Source organism: Coffea arabica, chromosome 5c, assembly GCF_036785885.1.
Source record: "Coffea arabica cultivar ET-39 chromosome 5c, Coffea Arabica ET-39 HiFi, whole genome shotgun sequence".
In the NCBI taxonomy this organism is placed as follows: domain Eukaryota; kingdom Viridiplantae; phylum Streptophyta; class Magnoliopsida; order Gentianales; family Rubiaceae; genus Coffea; species Coffea arabica.
This window is the reverse complement of record NC_092319.1, coordinates 40061174-40078839: the sequence shown is the minus strand read 5'-3', so window position 1 is coordinate 40078839 and position 17666 is coordinate 40061174. Positions and strand designations below refer to the sequence as shown.

The following is a 17666-nucleotide window of genomic DNA, read 5'->3' as shown; positions in this document are numbered from 1 at the left end:
AAAGAACTTTTAAAGTGTCTGGTGAATATCATCTCATAAAATAATAGTAGAACTTTAGATCTTGAAAGCACTTTTGGCAAAAGCTGAAATTTGATACCTTTAAAATAACTTTGGTAATTTAAAAAATAAAATATCAAATTTAATCATTTTATACTATATTATAAACCAAATAAAGAGATAAATAATTTAAAATTTTTTTAAATTACACATTATTCAATATAATAAGTACTTATTATTAAACTACGTTTTCAAATAATATATTTAAAATCATTTAAATATTTAATAAATAATTTTATTAAAAGTTCTATTAAAAAAGTACTTTGTAACAACCTACCTCGATCTCAAACGTGCCTAAATACATACAAATTGGGTTCAAACACACGCTTTTTTTTTTTTGTGTGGAGTTCAAGATAAACACAAATGCCAATTTAACCATCTACCAAAAAAGGGAAGAAAAACTTTTGCTTTTTAATGCAAAAGGACCAAAAAAGAGAGTAAAGGAAAAAAATACTTTCTTTCTTCATAAACCTTCCGAGCCTAAACTCACAACACAAACATAACGTCATAACCTTATGCTTAACAAAACCGAGAGCCCAAAAACCTTAACAAAACCTTTTACAGCAGCTACATACAGGCAGGCACTCAGCAGCAAGTGCAAATCACTGTTCTTGCTGATTGCTATCAATTTTGTACAGAGAAGAAGAAGCTTCTTTTCTTGAAACTGAATGGAACCCATATGCCCAATTGATAGCAGCTGCTCCAACCAAATCTCACTTCTTCTCAATCCCCCTTCTCCTCCCCAAGTCCAGGCACTGACCCTCAATCTCTATTTCTATCTATCAACGAATATTTATGTATCTTTATGCATTATATCTCATGTTGTTTCTGTTACTTATTGTTTTCTTGTGAGAGATTTGCAGAAATATTTTGAGGAGCTTATAAAGACTAGACAATCTTGTGGGCTTGAAGTTAGAACCAATGGGAAGCATGGAAAAGGTGTGATTTATACTATTGTTTACTCCTTTCTTTGTGGTTTTTTCTTCACTATTTGGAGACCCCATGAGAAATTTGTCAAATTTTCAGGGGTTTATGCTAAGGTAGACTTCAAAGAAGGGGACCTTGTTTTGAAGGACCCAGTGCTCTTCGGAATCCAACATTCTTCAAATAAGGTTCAATTATCGAAGGAATAAAAAAAAGTTAAAAGTTATATTCTTTCGTCATTTTTTATAATATTTGTTTCTTTTTTTTGTTGTTTCTTGAATGTTGCAGATGGATTGTTTAGTATGCAGTCACTGTTTTCAGTTTATAGGCTCAGTAGAGCTTCAAATAGGGAGGAAACTGTATCTACGAAATTTAGCTGATGCATCAGGAAGTAATAGTGGAAAGAGAAAATTTTCAAGCGCTTTAAAAGATTGTAGCGGTCAATGTAATGAATCACGTGATCATGGTGATTCAGATGTTGAAGAATATGATGTGGACCGATGTGGTCTGAGCGATTCCAAAAGTAATACTAATGTTATACCTAAAGATGTTATAGACTCGCTTATGGAGGGCGGCCTAAAATTGCCTCATTCTGATATTGTCTCATTGCCTGCGGTTGTGTCTTGTCCTGGTAAATGCAAGGAAGCATACTATTGCAGGTATGTATTTTGATATTTTTTAACTGCTTGATGAAAATACTACCCATATTAATGTGCATTTTGAGGATTAATTGTCAATTCTGTGTTACTTACCGATTAAAATGTTAATCAACTAAGGTCTAGTTTCAATTAGTATTTGGACTTCCAATTTGGTTTCAAATTATATCCAGTCTGAAATTTTCTTACCTTTTTTTTTATTTTTTGATTTGTCAAGGCAGATTGATGATGACTGGGTAATGCTAGTTTTTAAATACTAGTATCTAGCAAGAAGGTTTATGAGATTTAAATGATAGAACGCAAATTATGACATAGAGATCTGAAATCCAAATGGTTATCAGGGCATGTCTATATGAACCAGAAAGAGTCCCTAAGGAGCATTTTACAAATACATATGAAAACAACTGAGAAACGTAAGCCTCTGGAATTTACTGATGTATTTAATGATATAATAATTCCCATCCCAAATGGCAAATATTTTGAAGATATGGATTTTGGGTGGTATGCCCTTTTGCAATTGCCATATTATCATAACATCTTGTTTAGGAACATGCTAAATATTGTAAACATCGAGATGGAATTTTGGATGTTGCCTCCAGTAGAGACAACAAGATCAGCTATAGAGCTTCAGATTTCATGGTTAAAACACAAGGAAGAAAAGATAAGAATGATCCAGACAATGGTTATTTGTCAGTTTGCAGAAAGTCTAGAATCAAAAGCAAACATTTAGTTTTGTTTAAAACAGTTATAATCCGAAGTGTGGAAATAAAGGTAAATTCCAGGTTGCTAATCCAGTTATTGACAATGTAAATTACCTTAGATTGTAATGTATATTCTTTCACCTGAAAGATCAAACCACGCACTGCATCTAATTGTATTTAGGGACCAATCTTGTTTTTCTTGTCAATCTTTGTAATCTATGCTATTATTTTTTGTGAAGTAGTACTGACTCATTCAACTGTCCCCATGGTGCCAAACTTTTAAAGCCAATCATGTGCTGAGGCTGATTGGAACTTGTATCACTCTTTGCTTTGTACTGGGAAGGGATCCAAATCATTGAGCACTGAGGCACTTTCAGTATTCATACAACATGCTAATGGTAACAGGCTGATAGCATGTTAGCACTAACATTATTAAATATGTTTTCTTACTACTTTCATCATATTTGCTCATCTCTTTCCTATTTCCAGAAACAAACGATATCTTCCTTCTTGCTGCCAAGGTAGGTTCTCTATTTATTTCACCTGCCTTTATTTTCCACTTATAGATTTCCTTGCAAATATCATATGCTGTTAGAGACAAGCATGTGTAGGTGCCTGGTGGTGAAATTAAGCGTATATGGTGACTTGGGTGGGCTCACAATCAAAATACCATAACGTAATGATCAATGTGTTTTTGAAGATATAAGGAGAAAAACTTAAGCCTATAGATGATATTGCAATTAGAGCTTCATGAAATAAAGTTGGTTAGCAGGATGAAACTTAATTCCCAACAATGGATTGCACAAGTTGAATGTCTCCAATTTTCCCTCTTTTTCTTTATCTGAGGGCACATTCAATAGAATAAAAAGGAATAATATGCAATTTACAATTTCAATTAATTGAGGAATAGCATGCTGTTGACATTAGACAAGAGGATCATTGTATGGTTTGGGTTTTCTTTTTTAGGTGATCTCATTCACAATTTTGAGGTATAGGAAGTTGAAGACGGTTTATTTTGAAGAAAAAGAAAAGCATGATGCTCCCAGTATTTTGGGCAGTTGTAACTTTTCTCTCTTGTTAGAGGCATGGGAGCCTGTGTCAATGGGATATAAGAGAAGGTACCAAAAACTTTTACTCTCCAAATATATGCGTATTGCTGTTGAGAAAAATTTTTGACTAGCTTTACTTTTTGTGTTTTACCATATTATCAGGAGCTAGTTGAAAACGTTTCTGGTCTTCATTTATTACTTGCATTCTTCTGTCCATTGTGTGAAGAGTAATGTTTCTTAATGCTCCAAAAGAAAAAACATAGATCTCTTTTTATGATTTGAGGGAATTGAATTTTATTCATGGGAGACTCATGATCACTTGCACTAGTATGGATGAAGAAAGGTTTTCAACATTGGATTCAAAAATGTTGCATATGCTCTATTGGTTGTTTCCCAAATTCAAGAATATTTTCTGAGTTTTCATTTGGTTTTAGAATATGGTGTCAATGCTGTATTTTGTCTTTTGTTGGAAAGAAAATTTGTGCAATTAGTGCTTTGTTTAGATACTTAAGTTTCACTTTTATCAGTCTTTGAAAAGTTGACTATTGTTATATGAGAACTTGCTGGAATTTTCCAGCTTATGGATATCAGCTGATGCAAATGTTTACAACTATATTTAGATAAACTTCACAGATCTAAGAACTTCTAACTTACTCTATGTAAAAGGTCCTTCAGATTGTTTGCATTGTTGGTACATATTCTACAGCGCTTTTTCTTGTTATGTTTTGCACTCAACTCAAGTGTGCATTTAGGTGGTGGAACTGCATTTCCTTGCCCGATGATGTCGATTGCCATGACGAGGTTGCATTTAGGTTGCAAATAAAAGAGCTGGCATTTACGGTAATTCCCTTGAGAGTGATGAGGTTACATCTGCATAGACAAAGATGCACCAAAAAATATTCCGGCATACTTTAGATTGTTTAGTAAAATTAGTGCAGCTAGAATAATGTGCAACATGTGTTTTTTTAAGACTTCAAGTTCTTGGTCTTTTAACCTCAGTCCTTGATTAGATGGAAAGTTAAATACTGTTGTTATGGTTCGCTTCTGAATAGCTTGGTGGTTTGTCCAGCAAGCCACTAGCAGAGATGAGCTACTACTGATTCTGGATTGAAAGAAACAAAACCTATGACATTTTTAAATGATCCGAAACTATTCCTGTTTGTAGGATAGAACTTGATGTCAAAAACTATCAGAGAAAGAAGTGAGCTTGATTGAGTTCTTCAAGTCTTTAGGCACAAAATTTCATACTTGATAATTCCATTGGTTGCTCTCTCGCTTAACATTCATTATTGCAATATGTTGCTTTGGAGTGGAACATCAGTTTATTCATGTGGAATTCTTATGGAAATGTGTGATTTTTGAATTTTCAAAGTCAGCGTGAGGAATCTGTAGTTGACTTAATCTTTAATCAAAGCCGTTCTTGTAGTGCATCCTTTCAGGCTTATTATGGAATCCAGGATATCTTACAAAGAGGGGTAACAAAAAATGTTCCTTCTTAGCGAAAGTGGATGATATTGCTAAAATTTGTTAACATAACATGGACTTTTAGTGCTCCAAAGCCCCTTGATTCTCAATTGATGGACAACTTGATCTGGAAAACTCTAAAATCACTGGTGGCTGCTTTTACTTTTTTATCTAGCTTTTATCTGCTTCCTTTGAGACAGCTACTAACTGACACTGCCTGCTATTCTTCTTTCCGGAATTCAATTGCAGCATGATGAAAGTAATAGTAAACATAGAGTTTTGCTCTTTTCTCTGAATACTAATCTCTTAATTATTCGATTTGGATGTCCAGTCATTACAGCTCCTAAAGGCAGCTATATTTGACAAGGAATGTGAACCATGTATCCTAATTTTCTGCCAATCATTGGCATACTTTTGTGCATAATGACTAATCATAGTAATGGTGGTTCAACAATTGAGGTCCTTAATTGTCAAAGTATTTTCCCTTGAAATCTACGGTCACATTATCGGCATGTTTGAGCTAAATAACCTGTAAGTTTCCCTTTCATAGCGATTTATTTTTCTGTTTACTACTCAGTAAAAGAAGATAGCCACATGCGCGAAGAATGATCTTCTTCCATTATATTATTTGACCCAAAACTAATATTACTTCATACTTTGCATGAGTTCTTCTGTTACTGATGGATATAAAAATCTGATATTTTTCTCATCTTAGACTTGTTTTTTTCCCCTCGCACAGTGATTTGGTTGTAGAATCACCGGTAGAGAACTATTTCCTGTATATTGATGATCTTCCAGACTCAGAAAAGGTCAGATTGTGTCCCTTGCAGATATATACAAAATTTTGGCACATCAAACTTTAATACCAACTTGTACAATGTATTGTAGGAAAAAGCTGAAAAAGTTACAGAGTCTTTTCTGGATGCTCTTGGTGACGAGTATTCTGGTTGTTGTGAAGGTCAGTGGAAATTTGGATGAATGAGGTCATGCTGCTTTTGAAGTATGTTGACTTAATTTGTTGTTCACATATGAGATTCCAATATAGTATTTACTTATGGAGCTGCTATTGCTTATAAAAGGCAATTAATATTTCTTGGTAGAATCTCGATCAGGTCTATACTATGAATATAGACGCACATCAACATCAAAAGGTTCAGATTGAGTGTAAAGTTATACTATGTATCAAAAGAGCCTTTCATTGTATCAAACATGCTGAATTTTTTTTTTTAAATGCTGAATTAGCTTCTTTATAGAAAGCGGCTCTTATTTCTTTTGGAGAGGAGGCAAGGGTTCTGAAATGCAGTTCCATTGAAAGATAGTTAATTGGTCTTTTTTCCCCCTTTCAACTTTTTGCTTTGAGGGATGGGTAGGGGGTTTCAATCTCTAGTTTCCACTATCTCATATTGAGATCCAACAAGTGTGTGCATTTTGTGTCAGGGACTGCATTCTTTCCTTTGCAGAGTTGTATGAACCACTCCTGTAATCCTAATGCCAAAGCATTTAAACGAGAAGAGGTATGTATCACAGGGTTTAGTTGTTGATTTATTTTTCTACATAATAACTTCATCTTCTTTGGTTATGGCCACACAATTGTTCAACGTGTCTTATGATTGCAACCTCTTGAGGAGAAGATAATAGATAAATGCACGTTAGTTTTTTCATGATGGTGTAAATTGATCAAAAATTAAGTAGAGAAATTTTGAATTGGATTGGGTAGGTTTCCCTGGTGTCTCTTACTATACTGAATACTGTCTTCATAGAAGAGCCAAAAGTACTAAATGCATGTCACCAATGTTCAAGTAGAGTAATACATGTAAATGGTTCCTATACAAGTTTTTAACTCAAAGGGGAATGCTGCATGGTTGACATCCTACGTTCTTAGTTACTATAGTAGGAAGAAGTCATGTTTCATCTGTCTCAGAACCTAGCACCATCATTCACATACTTAAGCACACTATGTAGCTATCATTCAAGTTTTTTGGTTGCTATTCTGTGAACTATACTCAGTTTTTCTATCTAATTAGAGCTGGAAACTATTTTCATGTTTTATCAGGATAGAGATGGCCAAGCAGTCCTTGTTGCCCTCCAACCAATTCACAAGGGAGAAGAGGTGATTTAGACTTTCCATTCAATTAAAAGATTTGATATATTTAAAAAATGGCCATGGAGGCTCAGCTACATACAGACTTTGATGCCACTTTCAGTGATGAGATTTATACATTGCTAACATATCTTAATTTCCAGGTTACCATATCATATATAGATGAGGAGCTTCCTTATGAAGAAAGGCAGTCATTACTTGCAGATTATGGTTTTAGATGTAGATGCCCAAAATGTTTGGATGAAGAGCTGCCATCTTGATGTAAATCCAGTCTCTGATCTCGGGTCATTGGATGAGACAGTGTCCAAGTGCTCCAGAGAAATATACCTCTCTAAAAGCTCAGATAGTGGAACTGAGGTCTACAAGGACATGAGCTGACATTGTAGTTTGAGCAAACTATAGTGCAATGCTCATTTTTCACCTGCATAGCAAAATGCATGTGGTGGCAAGAACTCTATCTGGAAGCTTTACACCTTGCTTTGCCAAATTTTGGAATGCCAACTAGTCGATAGATCAGTGTGATGTTCATTTTTCTGAGTCTGCACTAAATTATTCAGTTCTGAATTTTGATAGAATCTTTATTAGGAATGATTTTGGGGTAGCAATATTCGCACTTTTGGTCATTTTTTATTCCATCAGTAACATTGCTGTAGGAAAGCCAGGACTGCAAATTTTCCTATGCTTTGGACCAACTTGAGGACTTTTGAATACCCTTTTCAGCTATAGTCAAGAGCAATGTTTATTCCTTCGGTATGGCCGCTCAAATCAATGCTCAAGGATGAGCAAATTTATGAAAGCAGTTACTGACATTGTCACAAGGCAAGATTGGAAGTTTCCATGGAGAGAGGGAGAGAAGCATTTACAAAGAAGAAATGCTGATTCTTTAGTGTTTGATAAGAATGGCAACCTGATCTGATCTATTAATGGGGCAAACGATATTAATATTTACAGATTGGTCGGGGCATCGTTAGTCTTCCCGTTTTGTTTTGGGTACTTGAGAAGAGGGGTTCCAGGAAAGCAGCAACCAGCAAAAACTCACGGATGTTACACGTTACTATTCATCAAGCAGTACTACTGGGCAACAAATAACCAGAAACCTGCACATAAAGAATAGCGTTGGAAAATTCCCAGCTAGAATATTCTATCCGCCAGGATTATATGAATTCTCCCTCCATCTGGCAATAAAGCACATGAAAATTGACTAGTCAAAAATTTGCATAGCTTTCGCTAGTGTTTACTCCTTATACTGAATAAATCCCAGAAAGATCACATGGAAAGCTAATCAGACGTTTCAATAAATTCCTACAGCCTTTACAGATTAGATAGCAAATCCCCAATGTCTGAGTAAAACAGCTACGACATGGTTGATACCCTGGTACATGATATATAAGGGCTAAAAAAGGTAAAAGCTCAGACAACATCCACTTCTACTGTTTCCTCCTCAGTACCGTCTATATCTACGTTCTCATCATCCCCCTGGTACTGCAAACAAGTAAAGCAGCATTATACCTCATAGCAGCTTCATAAAAATATTAACAATAATAGAAGGGATTTTGCTTCTGATGATGATAAAGAGCAATTTACCAAAAGAAACAATATGACCGACAAAAAGGACCAGAACCACTATAATACTCTGCAACAATCGCAAGTGAAAAGGGAGAATATAACAAAGATTAGCAATAGTGGCACGCCCATTTCAGAAAGTTCTGATCAGGCACGGAGTCTATGAGAAAATTTACTAGCAGTTGTATCCGTTGCAAGTGAACAGACTAATTGATTTTAAAGCACATATTACCTTTCCGGCAAAGCTGAGTACATCACCACAAAGCTGACTCCCGAATGGAAGTAGCAGTATGGTAGAATTAGTGTCAGTAATATTAAAAAACAATTGAGGTCAACAGCGGATGAATATAAAAATAGTCCGTTGATTTTGATAATGCCAGAACACATGAAAAATCATTGGTGGTGGTAAGATATTGTATTGAAGACTTTTGCCTGCTCTAGTATCATATCGGACTAAGACTTCATCAGATATTTAAAAAAAATAAATAAACTGTTAAAAAATATTCCAACAACAATCCCATGCTCAGCAATTGCCAATTCCCCTAGGAATATTTTTCGCCAATATAAAATGCACACGCGGTTAGGCATCTCTCTCTCTCTCAAACATATAAGCATAACTACAAAACCAAGGCCGGTGATTCAAACGTCAACTGTGCAATTCATTTCCGATGCTTAAGCTCTTAAATGCTGAATTGAATAATTAACGTACAAAATTCATTCTAGCAGCTTTTTGGACAAGAATGCATGGAATCCCACAAACCTGCAAGGAGAAGCCCATGATAACTTTGTATTGAACTAACCTGTACATGAGCATTTTGAGGAATAGGAGGAGGTGGCGGAGGAGGTAAAGGCGATGGTGGAATTTTAAATGCAGCTTCCTTTTCATCTGTTATCAAGTTTCCAGTTCCCTCAAACTTCTCCTCTGTTTCAACAATATCAGCAACGTCATCGATTGCATGGGCAGCCATGCTGGTAGAGGGCAAAGCAAGACCTGATTCAGAAACCTTTGACTGCAAAAACAAAGCAGCAAGATGCATTTTAACATTTACCACCAAATTGGAAAATAATTAGGTCACCAACTTCAAAAGTTACACAACCACCAAATGGATTAAAAAAATAAATAATAAAAAACTAAAAAAAGGATAAAAGTATATGAAAAGAAAGATCTGCTTCTAATAGCAAAACTAGAAGTAGGTAACCTTATCAAATACAGAAATATCAGCTGAAGAAGTTTTGGCCTTTTTGGACTTGTATTCATCTGCTAAGGGCCTTGATGCATTCTTTCCCGTGCTACTTATCTCAGCTTTCTTATAATTTTTGGACTGAGGATTCCATCTAGACATCTTCTCCAATCTGACTTTCCCCATAACCAATCCTTGATCTTTTCTTGAGATCACTGTAGTAAAGTTCATAACAGTTATCCCTAATATCACATATCAGAAGTCCAAGATGTGCACATGAAATTGTTAACTATCTAGTTCTCTGTTGAATCTTTAATGACTACCAATGAACATTTAAAAAGCTAAAGAATAGCTCACAATATAATGGGAATAAAAAACATCTGGAACTCAGATTCTTTGAAGCTGATCCTTAAAGAAACAAAGGAAGGTTTAACACATTAAAAATATATCCAAATGCAAAACGGCATGATGAACTGAGGAAGAGAAACACAATTCCCTGGACTGTGCAACAAGCAAAAGAAGAAATGTCAAAGTAGGCAACCATATGCAGATCTTCATCATGGAACCTGCGGATACTAATGTTTAAAGATCCTTCTTTACTGCTCCTGCGGGTAAAAGCAGAAGCCAGTATAGCTTTCATTGCTTGGGAGGGCCAGGGGAGAGCTTTCATTGCTTGGGAGGGTGGGTAAATTTGTTGATGTTGGTTTACGATGCAACATTTTGAACTTGGAAGAACAAGCAGATGAACAGGAAAAATAATTTGGGACAACTAATAGATAATTAAAAAAATGTTTTCAAATGCATCAAATGCCACATGAATGACAAGCTAAAAGAGTTACTGAACCAATTAGTAACTTAAGTAACAAACCATTAATTACTTAAATAAAAAATGACGAGCCCACTTATATGACCACTTTTCAAAAACCAAAAAATCTTGATTTAATCTTTGTATGGGTAGGTTTTCTATGTTTCTATACAGTATTGCTCAAAAAGGATGTCAGGAACCATATCTACAGAATGAAAAGAGCTTTACTGCAAAATATTGATTCTATACGCTACCTTGATTTGACATATCATCCACTTCTGAATGAACTCGTGGCCTTTTATTACTTGGAGATATGTTCTTTTGTAGCTCAACTTTTGGGCTTACATCATTCCCACTCCCTTCATAACTCCTATTCTTGATGCCAGGATCCTCCTCCATGGCACCAGATCGAGACAAATCCAACGAAAGCTGATCACAAAGCTTCTGAACTTGAGTCTGTGACCTATAAATGTTGAACTTTGATGTACATAAGGCACCTCATACAATCCAGTAAATATGAAGCACACTGCCAAAGTATTTAATAAAAGAAGATATATCAGAGCAGATGCATGCCTTTTGAGTTCATCTTCTAGACGCATCTGCCGATTATATGCTTTGATGAACTTCTTAATCTTTGAGGCCACCCTGAACACAAACCATATTGTCAATCAAAGAGATTAGTTTACTATACCAAAATAAGCATATTGCTCATTAGAGTAAAGTATCCTATTGGATGCATCACAATACACTGATCCTAGAAAAGATTAACTACCAACCTTTCAGATTCCTCTTTTTCCTGGCTCAGTTGCATTTCAAGCTCTTGGATTTTTGAAGTTATCCTGTTTGCTTCCAGATTCCTCTCTTCCAGGTAATTCTTAAAAACAAACAGAATGGTCCATGAACATTTAATCTCTAAAACCACATGCAAAGACTAAATAGCTACTTTTTTAGTCAAAAGAAGTTCTTAACCACAACAAATACAGAAGAAAGACAAACAATCAAGCGCAGAAGTGCAATTTCAAGAAAAGAGAAGGAAGCTTCGTGATGCAGTTTATTCTCACGGCAGCAGGATATCTACAATTAGATACTTGGAACAAGATCTGAAGTGGGAAAGTTTTCAGGCTTTTTACAGAAATAAAGGGTTTAAAAGTACAATAGGTGTAGAAAAATAAGAGAATAGATACTATACAAGATGTAACCACAACTTTATTGATGAAAAAATGTGACACATAAGATTTTCCATACTATTCAATTTAATGAACCACTAACAATTGCAATCTAATACTCACTTCTAGCTGGCAAAAATACAAACTTTAAAATACAATCCTAGGACCAAATAAATTTGCAGCTATACTTTATTAAAGCACCAAGACAATCAACAAATAGCTAGAAAAAAGATAAGCAAATAAATCTCAGGAATTCTGGAGAATATGCAGAAATGTGAAAGAGTTCAAAGGCAGTCCACACTACTAAGGCACCAGCAAACAGTTAGAACATACCTCCAGTTCTCTTTTGTGGTCCTCCAGAATCTTAAACTCAGATTGAGCTTTCCTTAGCTGCATATTACCAAAAGAAGAATAAGTACAGCACAAACAGGGCCAAATTTAAGGATATCCTGTACAGATTTATGAGATCCACCTCAAGCAGTACAAGTTTGATGGAAAAGAAACAAAAAGGATAGCTTCAAAACCTGCTCATCAAGAAGATCTTTGGGTTCAAAAGATGCCCGTCTTGGCTCTTTCATTTTATCTTCAGTTCCCTCAAACAATCTCAAACTTCCAGAAAATTCACTTTCGCCATCTATGTGTTGTTTCTTTCTTCGTTTCCTGCCCATGAAAGATAGGATGTTCTGGTCAGGGCAAAATTGCAATGAAAACATAACATATTGGTTTTAATGAGTACCAAAATAGGTGACAGCAATTAAATCATTTTGACACTTATTAAAAAGTTCCTCGCAATGAAACTCTACCAATCTTTGTAGTTTCAATAAAACTAAAGAAATTAAAAGCAACAAAGAATCTGAAAAGGAAGACAGATTAAATGAATGTCCACGATTCATGCTATACATGGATAAACATTAAGTAACGGAGAAACTAAGAAGATATAGAAAAAAGGAAAGGTATGGTCCACCATGACCACCATTGAGAATTTGCGTTAATTAGATTAGTACAAAAAAATATAGTCTATTCTAGCAGTCAAACCATATGATTGATTACAATGTCAGATACAAACTTCTAAGTTTCTTCTACTACATTCAACTGTCATGTATCTCAACCAAAAAATTCAAAATGTTGCAAGAAGTTTCTTCTCTTCAATTGGAGCAAAGATTAGATACACCTAGTAACATGGACACATTCAAGTGTGATAAGAATTAACCCCGAATTCAGAAACAATGAAAAAATATTGTCAATATTGTCAATAATGCTAATTAATTAATGGTACCCCAAACTGTAGGATCAGCAGTCCTAATAAGAAAATGGTACATTAAGAAAGTAAATATCATACTTTTACACAAGATAGAGCTATGCTGAAGTTCCTAGGTTCTAGACTCATTTGTGACTCATAAAAGAGCAACAACAAAATATTGATCAAGGCCAATTGCAATTAGATGGATTTACCTCATTCCCTCCCGTCCTCGAGGACTATCTCCTGCGCAACAGATAATAAATATTAAAAAAAATCAACATTAGAAGCTTATTGCCAAAAGCCACAAGAAGTAAGAACAGCAGGGCTCTCAAAGATCAAATCACTCATAACTTAAAAAAAAAAACCTAATTAAATACATATCCGTCATGATACAAAACATCAATTAAGAAAGGGCCTACTGTTAGCTGTTAAACCAAGTAATCCTCGTATTCATACTTTCATCAGATAACAAAGCAATTCAGTAAATTGCAGATCATCACATCCTCGAAAAGGAAAAAAAAAAAAAAAAGAAGAAGAAGAAAGGTCAAACAAAAGGGAGAAACTTCTGACCATGGGAAGCATGCTTCCCTTGTGCATCTCTACCAGGGGAGTATCTGTGGGGTGGCGAACGCCTTCTATCAAGCCTATCTCTCAAGTCACTAACACGATTGTCTCGCCTACCTGAAAGTTGGGAGAAGCATTGCAGGTAAAATACACACATTTATCAGTAAAGCCAAAATAACCAAATGCCAAGAATCCAATTATGATTAGCAAAACTAAGCTTACCATCACATGGAACATTATGAGTAATAAAATAATGAACAGTAATAGTGCCATCTTGGAAGTTCCAAACGAGCCACAGAAATTACTGGTCTCATACATAGAGTTATGAAATACCAATATTTGAGATATTTATCCATAGAGAGAACCATTGAAGAAATATATACCAGTCCTTGAGCTCAATTCCACATAGAAGAAAACCATAAAAAACCACAGCAGCAACTGATAAAGAACAGTAGACATCCTTTGCTGTAAGGAGTAATAATACCACCGTGGCCCAGAAATCGTCTTATGGGACTACAAATGAAAAACCTAAAAGCCCACAAGCAATATATTGCCTCCTTGGACAACATTCCCATCCAACAGATCCATTGCTGTCTTAAGTTGAAGGAAGTCAAGAGAATGAAATACCATATTCTCGAACAACAAACACACTGAGGCATATATTAGGATAAAGCATTTGAGTGGTCCATCGAAATAGCGAATGACTAAGGACATGGATAAGATCATGTCAAGAGAAACCTAATTCTGAAGCTTCATCTGCTGTAACAAGATGCAAAAGAATGAATGCCGAGAAAAAACACCAAAACCAGCACATAGACAAAGCAAGAGTAATTATCCATCCGGAACAATCATAGCTAAATCTGCCAGTTGGTACCAGGCTGAAGGGATCAGTGTCACATGAGATACATTTTAATTTGAAACTCAACCATATCTCCAAGTCAAGCAAATGAGCAAGATCAAATCCAAGCTTGCAGATACCCACTAATTCTTCCATGCACAGTGACACCTTTTTCACCAACTCGAAGTTCATAACGCAGAATATTATCCGCAATTAAAAGGCAACTCCGAAAGAGAGATAGAATTGGATGATTAGACTGAATGACCGCTCAAAGTCCTCAGGTTTGATGTTATTTTTACACAACATGGGCCTTAACAGAAGAGGTATAAGTCATAAATGGCAACAAGCAAAGCTAAAATCTAGATTACGCAAAACAAGAAAAACTCACCAGTACAAAATTCTTTTAAAGAGCAAAAAAAAAGCGAACCCAAAATTCTAATCTAACAGGTCATTATCTTACTCAGTTTCTTTAAGTAAATAAACAAAGACCCAAAAAGTTGAAATGATGAAGTGAAGCACTGCCTCTTCAATAAGCAGGCATGACATTATATTATATAAAACAAGTATGCTCAAATCCATATAAAGGTAATAAAACCACTAAGAAAAGTGAAAGAAATTATATTCATGTAATTAAACATATAAAAAGCGAGAATAAAATTCCCCTAGATCAATATCGAAAAAGAAATAATTAGACAAGCAAAAGATGACTAGCATATCTGTATTATGCAGCACCGAAGAATATGAGAAAACTACATTCAATCCTTCACATCAGCACATAAGCTATACAACTTCTTGAGTTAAAAAGGGGTCACTCTGCTGGTTGGTACATCTCACACTCCCAAAGAGATCCTTTAACAAAAACGGCTGCTACTGTCAACTCAAAACCTGGTCAAATGTTCAGTGGCTACTGCAAGTCGATCTTCCAAAATGTTTGGTAAATATTATCATAACTGGTAAAAGTAATAACGTATGGGTAGTCGAAGACACAAGAGGGACATGTAAGACGACCCAATACATCTTATAAACCATATCCTTTTCTGCTTAAGACCGCCACGTTCTACTATGGGCACATCCCACCATTAATTAACACTGTCTATACAGAAGTTTTTTCTGTGTAGAGCTAAATACTCGGCAATTTGGCCTCCAAAAGGAGGAAGAACCTCGTAATTCGAGTCACCTAGCATCATCTAGGATTTTTTAACAAAGTTCCTTTATACTAGATAAATTTATCTCTTTGCTAAGATACAAGAAAGTCTACCAGAAAAAAAAACAAAATGATTCTTACATCAAATTCCATTGCACCAACCCTAATGTTTCTTTCTTCTTTCTTTCAATAACTACAAATTAAAAACACAAAAGACTGCAATTCTACATCCATAATTATTTTTAACCATTCCATTCAAGTTCAATTCCTATCGAATTCCCTATGGCCTCCTTTCCAGTTTCTAAAAATTCCTCAAAAACATGACAATTGGAAACCTAGACGGTACCAAAAGTCGTCCTCCTAATCCACGAATAACAAAGCCAATATAGAAAGGAAAAAATTACAGTAAAATGAAAAACATTGATACAACTTCGATAAAAATCCCAAAAAAAAAAAAGAGAAAATAAGCGAAAATTGGAGTATACCATTGAAGGAGCGGCGGAGCTCGGTGCTTCCATGAGCGAAGGAGCAGGTCTGGCGATGGCAGTGGCCCTTCTGGTATAATACGCATAGCTTCGTTTTGTAAAGCTTTCTCTCCACCATTTTTCCCTTACCTCCTTCTTCTTCTACTACTTCTTCAGTCTGTGGAAGTCGAACCACGTGAAAAATAGCAGAAAATGGGTTAAATTGGAATAAATAAAGGATGTAGTGACTGCTTCCGAATTATCGAGAGTTTAAGGATTCCGATAATTATAGACTTTTTAGTATAGGATTAATATATGGTTTAGTTGCAAATAAAGATGAGGAATTTTAAGATTTTTTACATGATTAAACAAACTAAAGGGGATGCCCATAATAATTATCAATGCAAAAATTTTATTTATGTATATTGTTTGAAGAGAAATTAATATAAAAGCATGTTTGAAAGGCCAGTTTTTTAGCAAGTTTTTGGTTTTTTAACAACTTTAATTTATACCTTATAACTAGAGAAGAAACCTGTGCAATGCGCAGGAGTGAATTAAGAAAGTAAAAAATACTATCAATATCGGCAAAAAATGAGAAATTATAATGATTTTTAAATGTACAAATAAAATCAAATACACTAATTTGATTAAGTAGAGAAATGTAAAAATAACCAAATAGTCATTTAATCACATAATCATAAGCTAGTAGGAATTTTTACAAAATTTACTGAGAAAAAATTTATAAAAAAAAAATGAATCACTTTCATCCTTGTAATTTGTGATGATTAGAAAGAAAATCAAACAACTGATTGTAAATCCTATATTTTAAGATTGAACTATTTCATATTATAAATTGTTTCTCCTGAAGTAATTAACAAACAGCAGCCCTAGCCATACAACTATCATATGCTCAGACGCCAAGGAATTTTTGGTTAAAAAAAAAAATCTAGGAATTTTTGGTGTGCATTTTGGTAATTAGTGCTTATTTATGTTTTTGCTTATCACTGCTAAAACATGTTTCACTGCATGTCTCTTATTTACTACAGTGATTTGCAGGGCTCCATAAGTTATACTAATCAAAGCAACCCCTTGAGCCAACATTCTTTAATATCGAAACCAATAATCAAAACTCCATTATTCTTTTAAATGGCACGAAAACCTTCTCAAACACAGCTCCCTTGCTAATTTGAGTTCTTTGCATTCTTCATTGAAAGACAATTCCCATTCTTTCCGCCAAGTTCTCAAAAGACATTTTTTTCTCTACTATTTTGTCTTAATAACATTTCCCTCTGTCTTAAAGTCTTTTCCCCTATTTGTATTGTATTATTTATAACTCTTCCACCAGGTCCCGAACGGTCGTCCCCACCCACATTTAAAAGGGTATTATCGACATAACACACCAATGCAAAGCATGACCAAGTTGTACAAAACGCTTAACCATTTGCATTATACTTTTTCTATTCCATATTTATCCCCCCCAGATGTCAAATGAAATTTTTCCCAGAAGATAGCTGCAAAGTGCTTTTTATAACATATGTATAAAAGAGCGAATGCCATGGCTCAAGAGAGATGGTTGTTTTGCTGATGTGGCCAATTATTATTGGCTGGAGTGTGTTCGTCCATGTGTGTGTGTGTGTGCTTGTTTTTTTTTTTAAATGCAGAGGCTGCAAATTGGGCCGTGCGTCTGTAAGCCTGAGTGTTTTGCTGTATGGAACCCACCAAAAGAGCAATAATTAATAGCTGTTGTGA

General features: G+C 35.0%; 2 protein-coding genes across 4 annotated transcripts; one reads left to right on the top strand and one right to left on the bottom strand.

Moving 5' to 3' along the window:
- The first annotated feature begins 521 nt into the window (after window positions 1-521).
- On the top strand, window positions 522-7675 carry LOC113687929 (histone-lysine N-methyltransferase ATXR2-like). Of its 2 annotated transcripts, XM_027205465.2 has the most exons (15): window positions 526-809; window positions 921-996; window positions 1084-1169; window positions 1270-1640; window positions 2624-2736; window positions 2828-2859; window positions 3305-3456; window positions 4140-4227; window positions 5183-5231; window positions 5328-5382; window positions 5591-5660; window positions 5740-5809; window positions 6289-6365; window positions 6905-6961; window positions 7096-7675. In XM_027205465.2, exons 1-15 carry the CDS (start codon window positions 726-728, stop codon window positions 7210-7212), a joined length of 1497 nt encoding a protein of 498 aa, XP_027061266.2. In that variant the 5' UTR covers window positions 526-725; the 3' UTR covers window positions 7213-7675. The 2 variants fall into 2 exon arrangements, with proteins under 2 accessions (XP_071906992.1, XP_027061266.2); XM_072050891.1 differs by lacking the exons at window positions 6905-6961; window positions 7096-7675 and having other exon boundaries at window positions 522-809; window positions 5740-5851; window positions 6289-6362.
- Window positions 7676-8149: 474 nt separating this feature from the next.
- On the bottom strand, window positions 8150-16134 carry LOC113690275 (zinc finger CCCH domain-containing protein 13-like). 2 transcript variants are annotated; one of them, XM_027208111.2, is made up of 11 exons: window positions 15939-16134; window positions 13478-13588; window positions 13120-13150; window positions 12192-12327; window positions 12001-12057; window positions 11278-11375; window positions 11075-11146; window positions 10756-10964; window positions 9715-9911; window positions 9316-9525; window positions 8150-8434 (listed from the first exon to the last, which is right to left on the bottom strand). In XM_027208111.2, exons 1-11 carry the CDS (start codon window positions 16054-16056, stop codon window positions 8363-8365), a joined length of 1311 nt encoding a protein of 436 aa, XP_027063912.1. In that variant the 5' UTR covers window positions 16057-16134; the 3' UTR covers window positions 8150-8362. The 2 variants fall into 2 exon arrangements, with proteins under 2 accessions (XP_027063912.1, XP_071906993.1); XM_072050892.1 differs by lacking the exon at window positions 15939-16134 and adding an exon at window positions 13694-14197.
- Between the last annotated feature and the right edge of the window lie 1532 nt (window positions 16135-17666).

Bases quoted from the DNA above. Each gene is read 5' to 3' on its own strand.
- LOC113687929 (XM_027205465.2), top strand. From the start codon at position 726: ATGGAACCCATATGCCCAATTGATAGCAGCTGCTCCAACCAAATCTCA. The intron at 1,641-2,623 runs GTATGTATTTTG...AAACTTTTAAAG, and splicing joins AAGGAAGCATACTATTGCAG to CCAATCATGTGCTGAGGCTG. The intron at 2,737-2,827 runs GTAACAGGCTGA...TCCTATTTCCAG, and splicing joins ATTCATACAACATGCTAATG to AAACAAACGATATCTTCCTT.
- LOC113690275 (XM_027208111.2), bottom strand. From the start codon at position 16,056: ATGGTGGAGAGAAAGCTTTACAAAACGAAGCTATGCGTATTATACCAG. The intron at 9,912-10,755 runs GTAGCGTATAGA...ACTTTACTACAG, and splicing joins GGATGATATGTCAAATCAAG to TGATCTCAAGAAAAGATCAA. The intron at 9,526-9,714 runs GTTACCTACTTC...TTGTTTTTGCAG, and splicing joins ATATTTCTGTATTTGATAAG to TCAAAGGTTTCTGAATCAGG.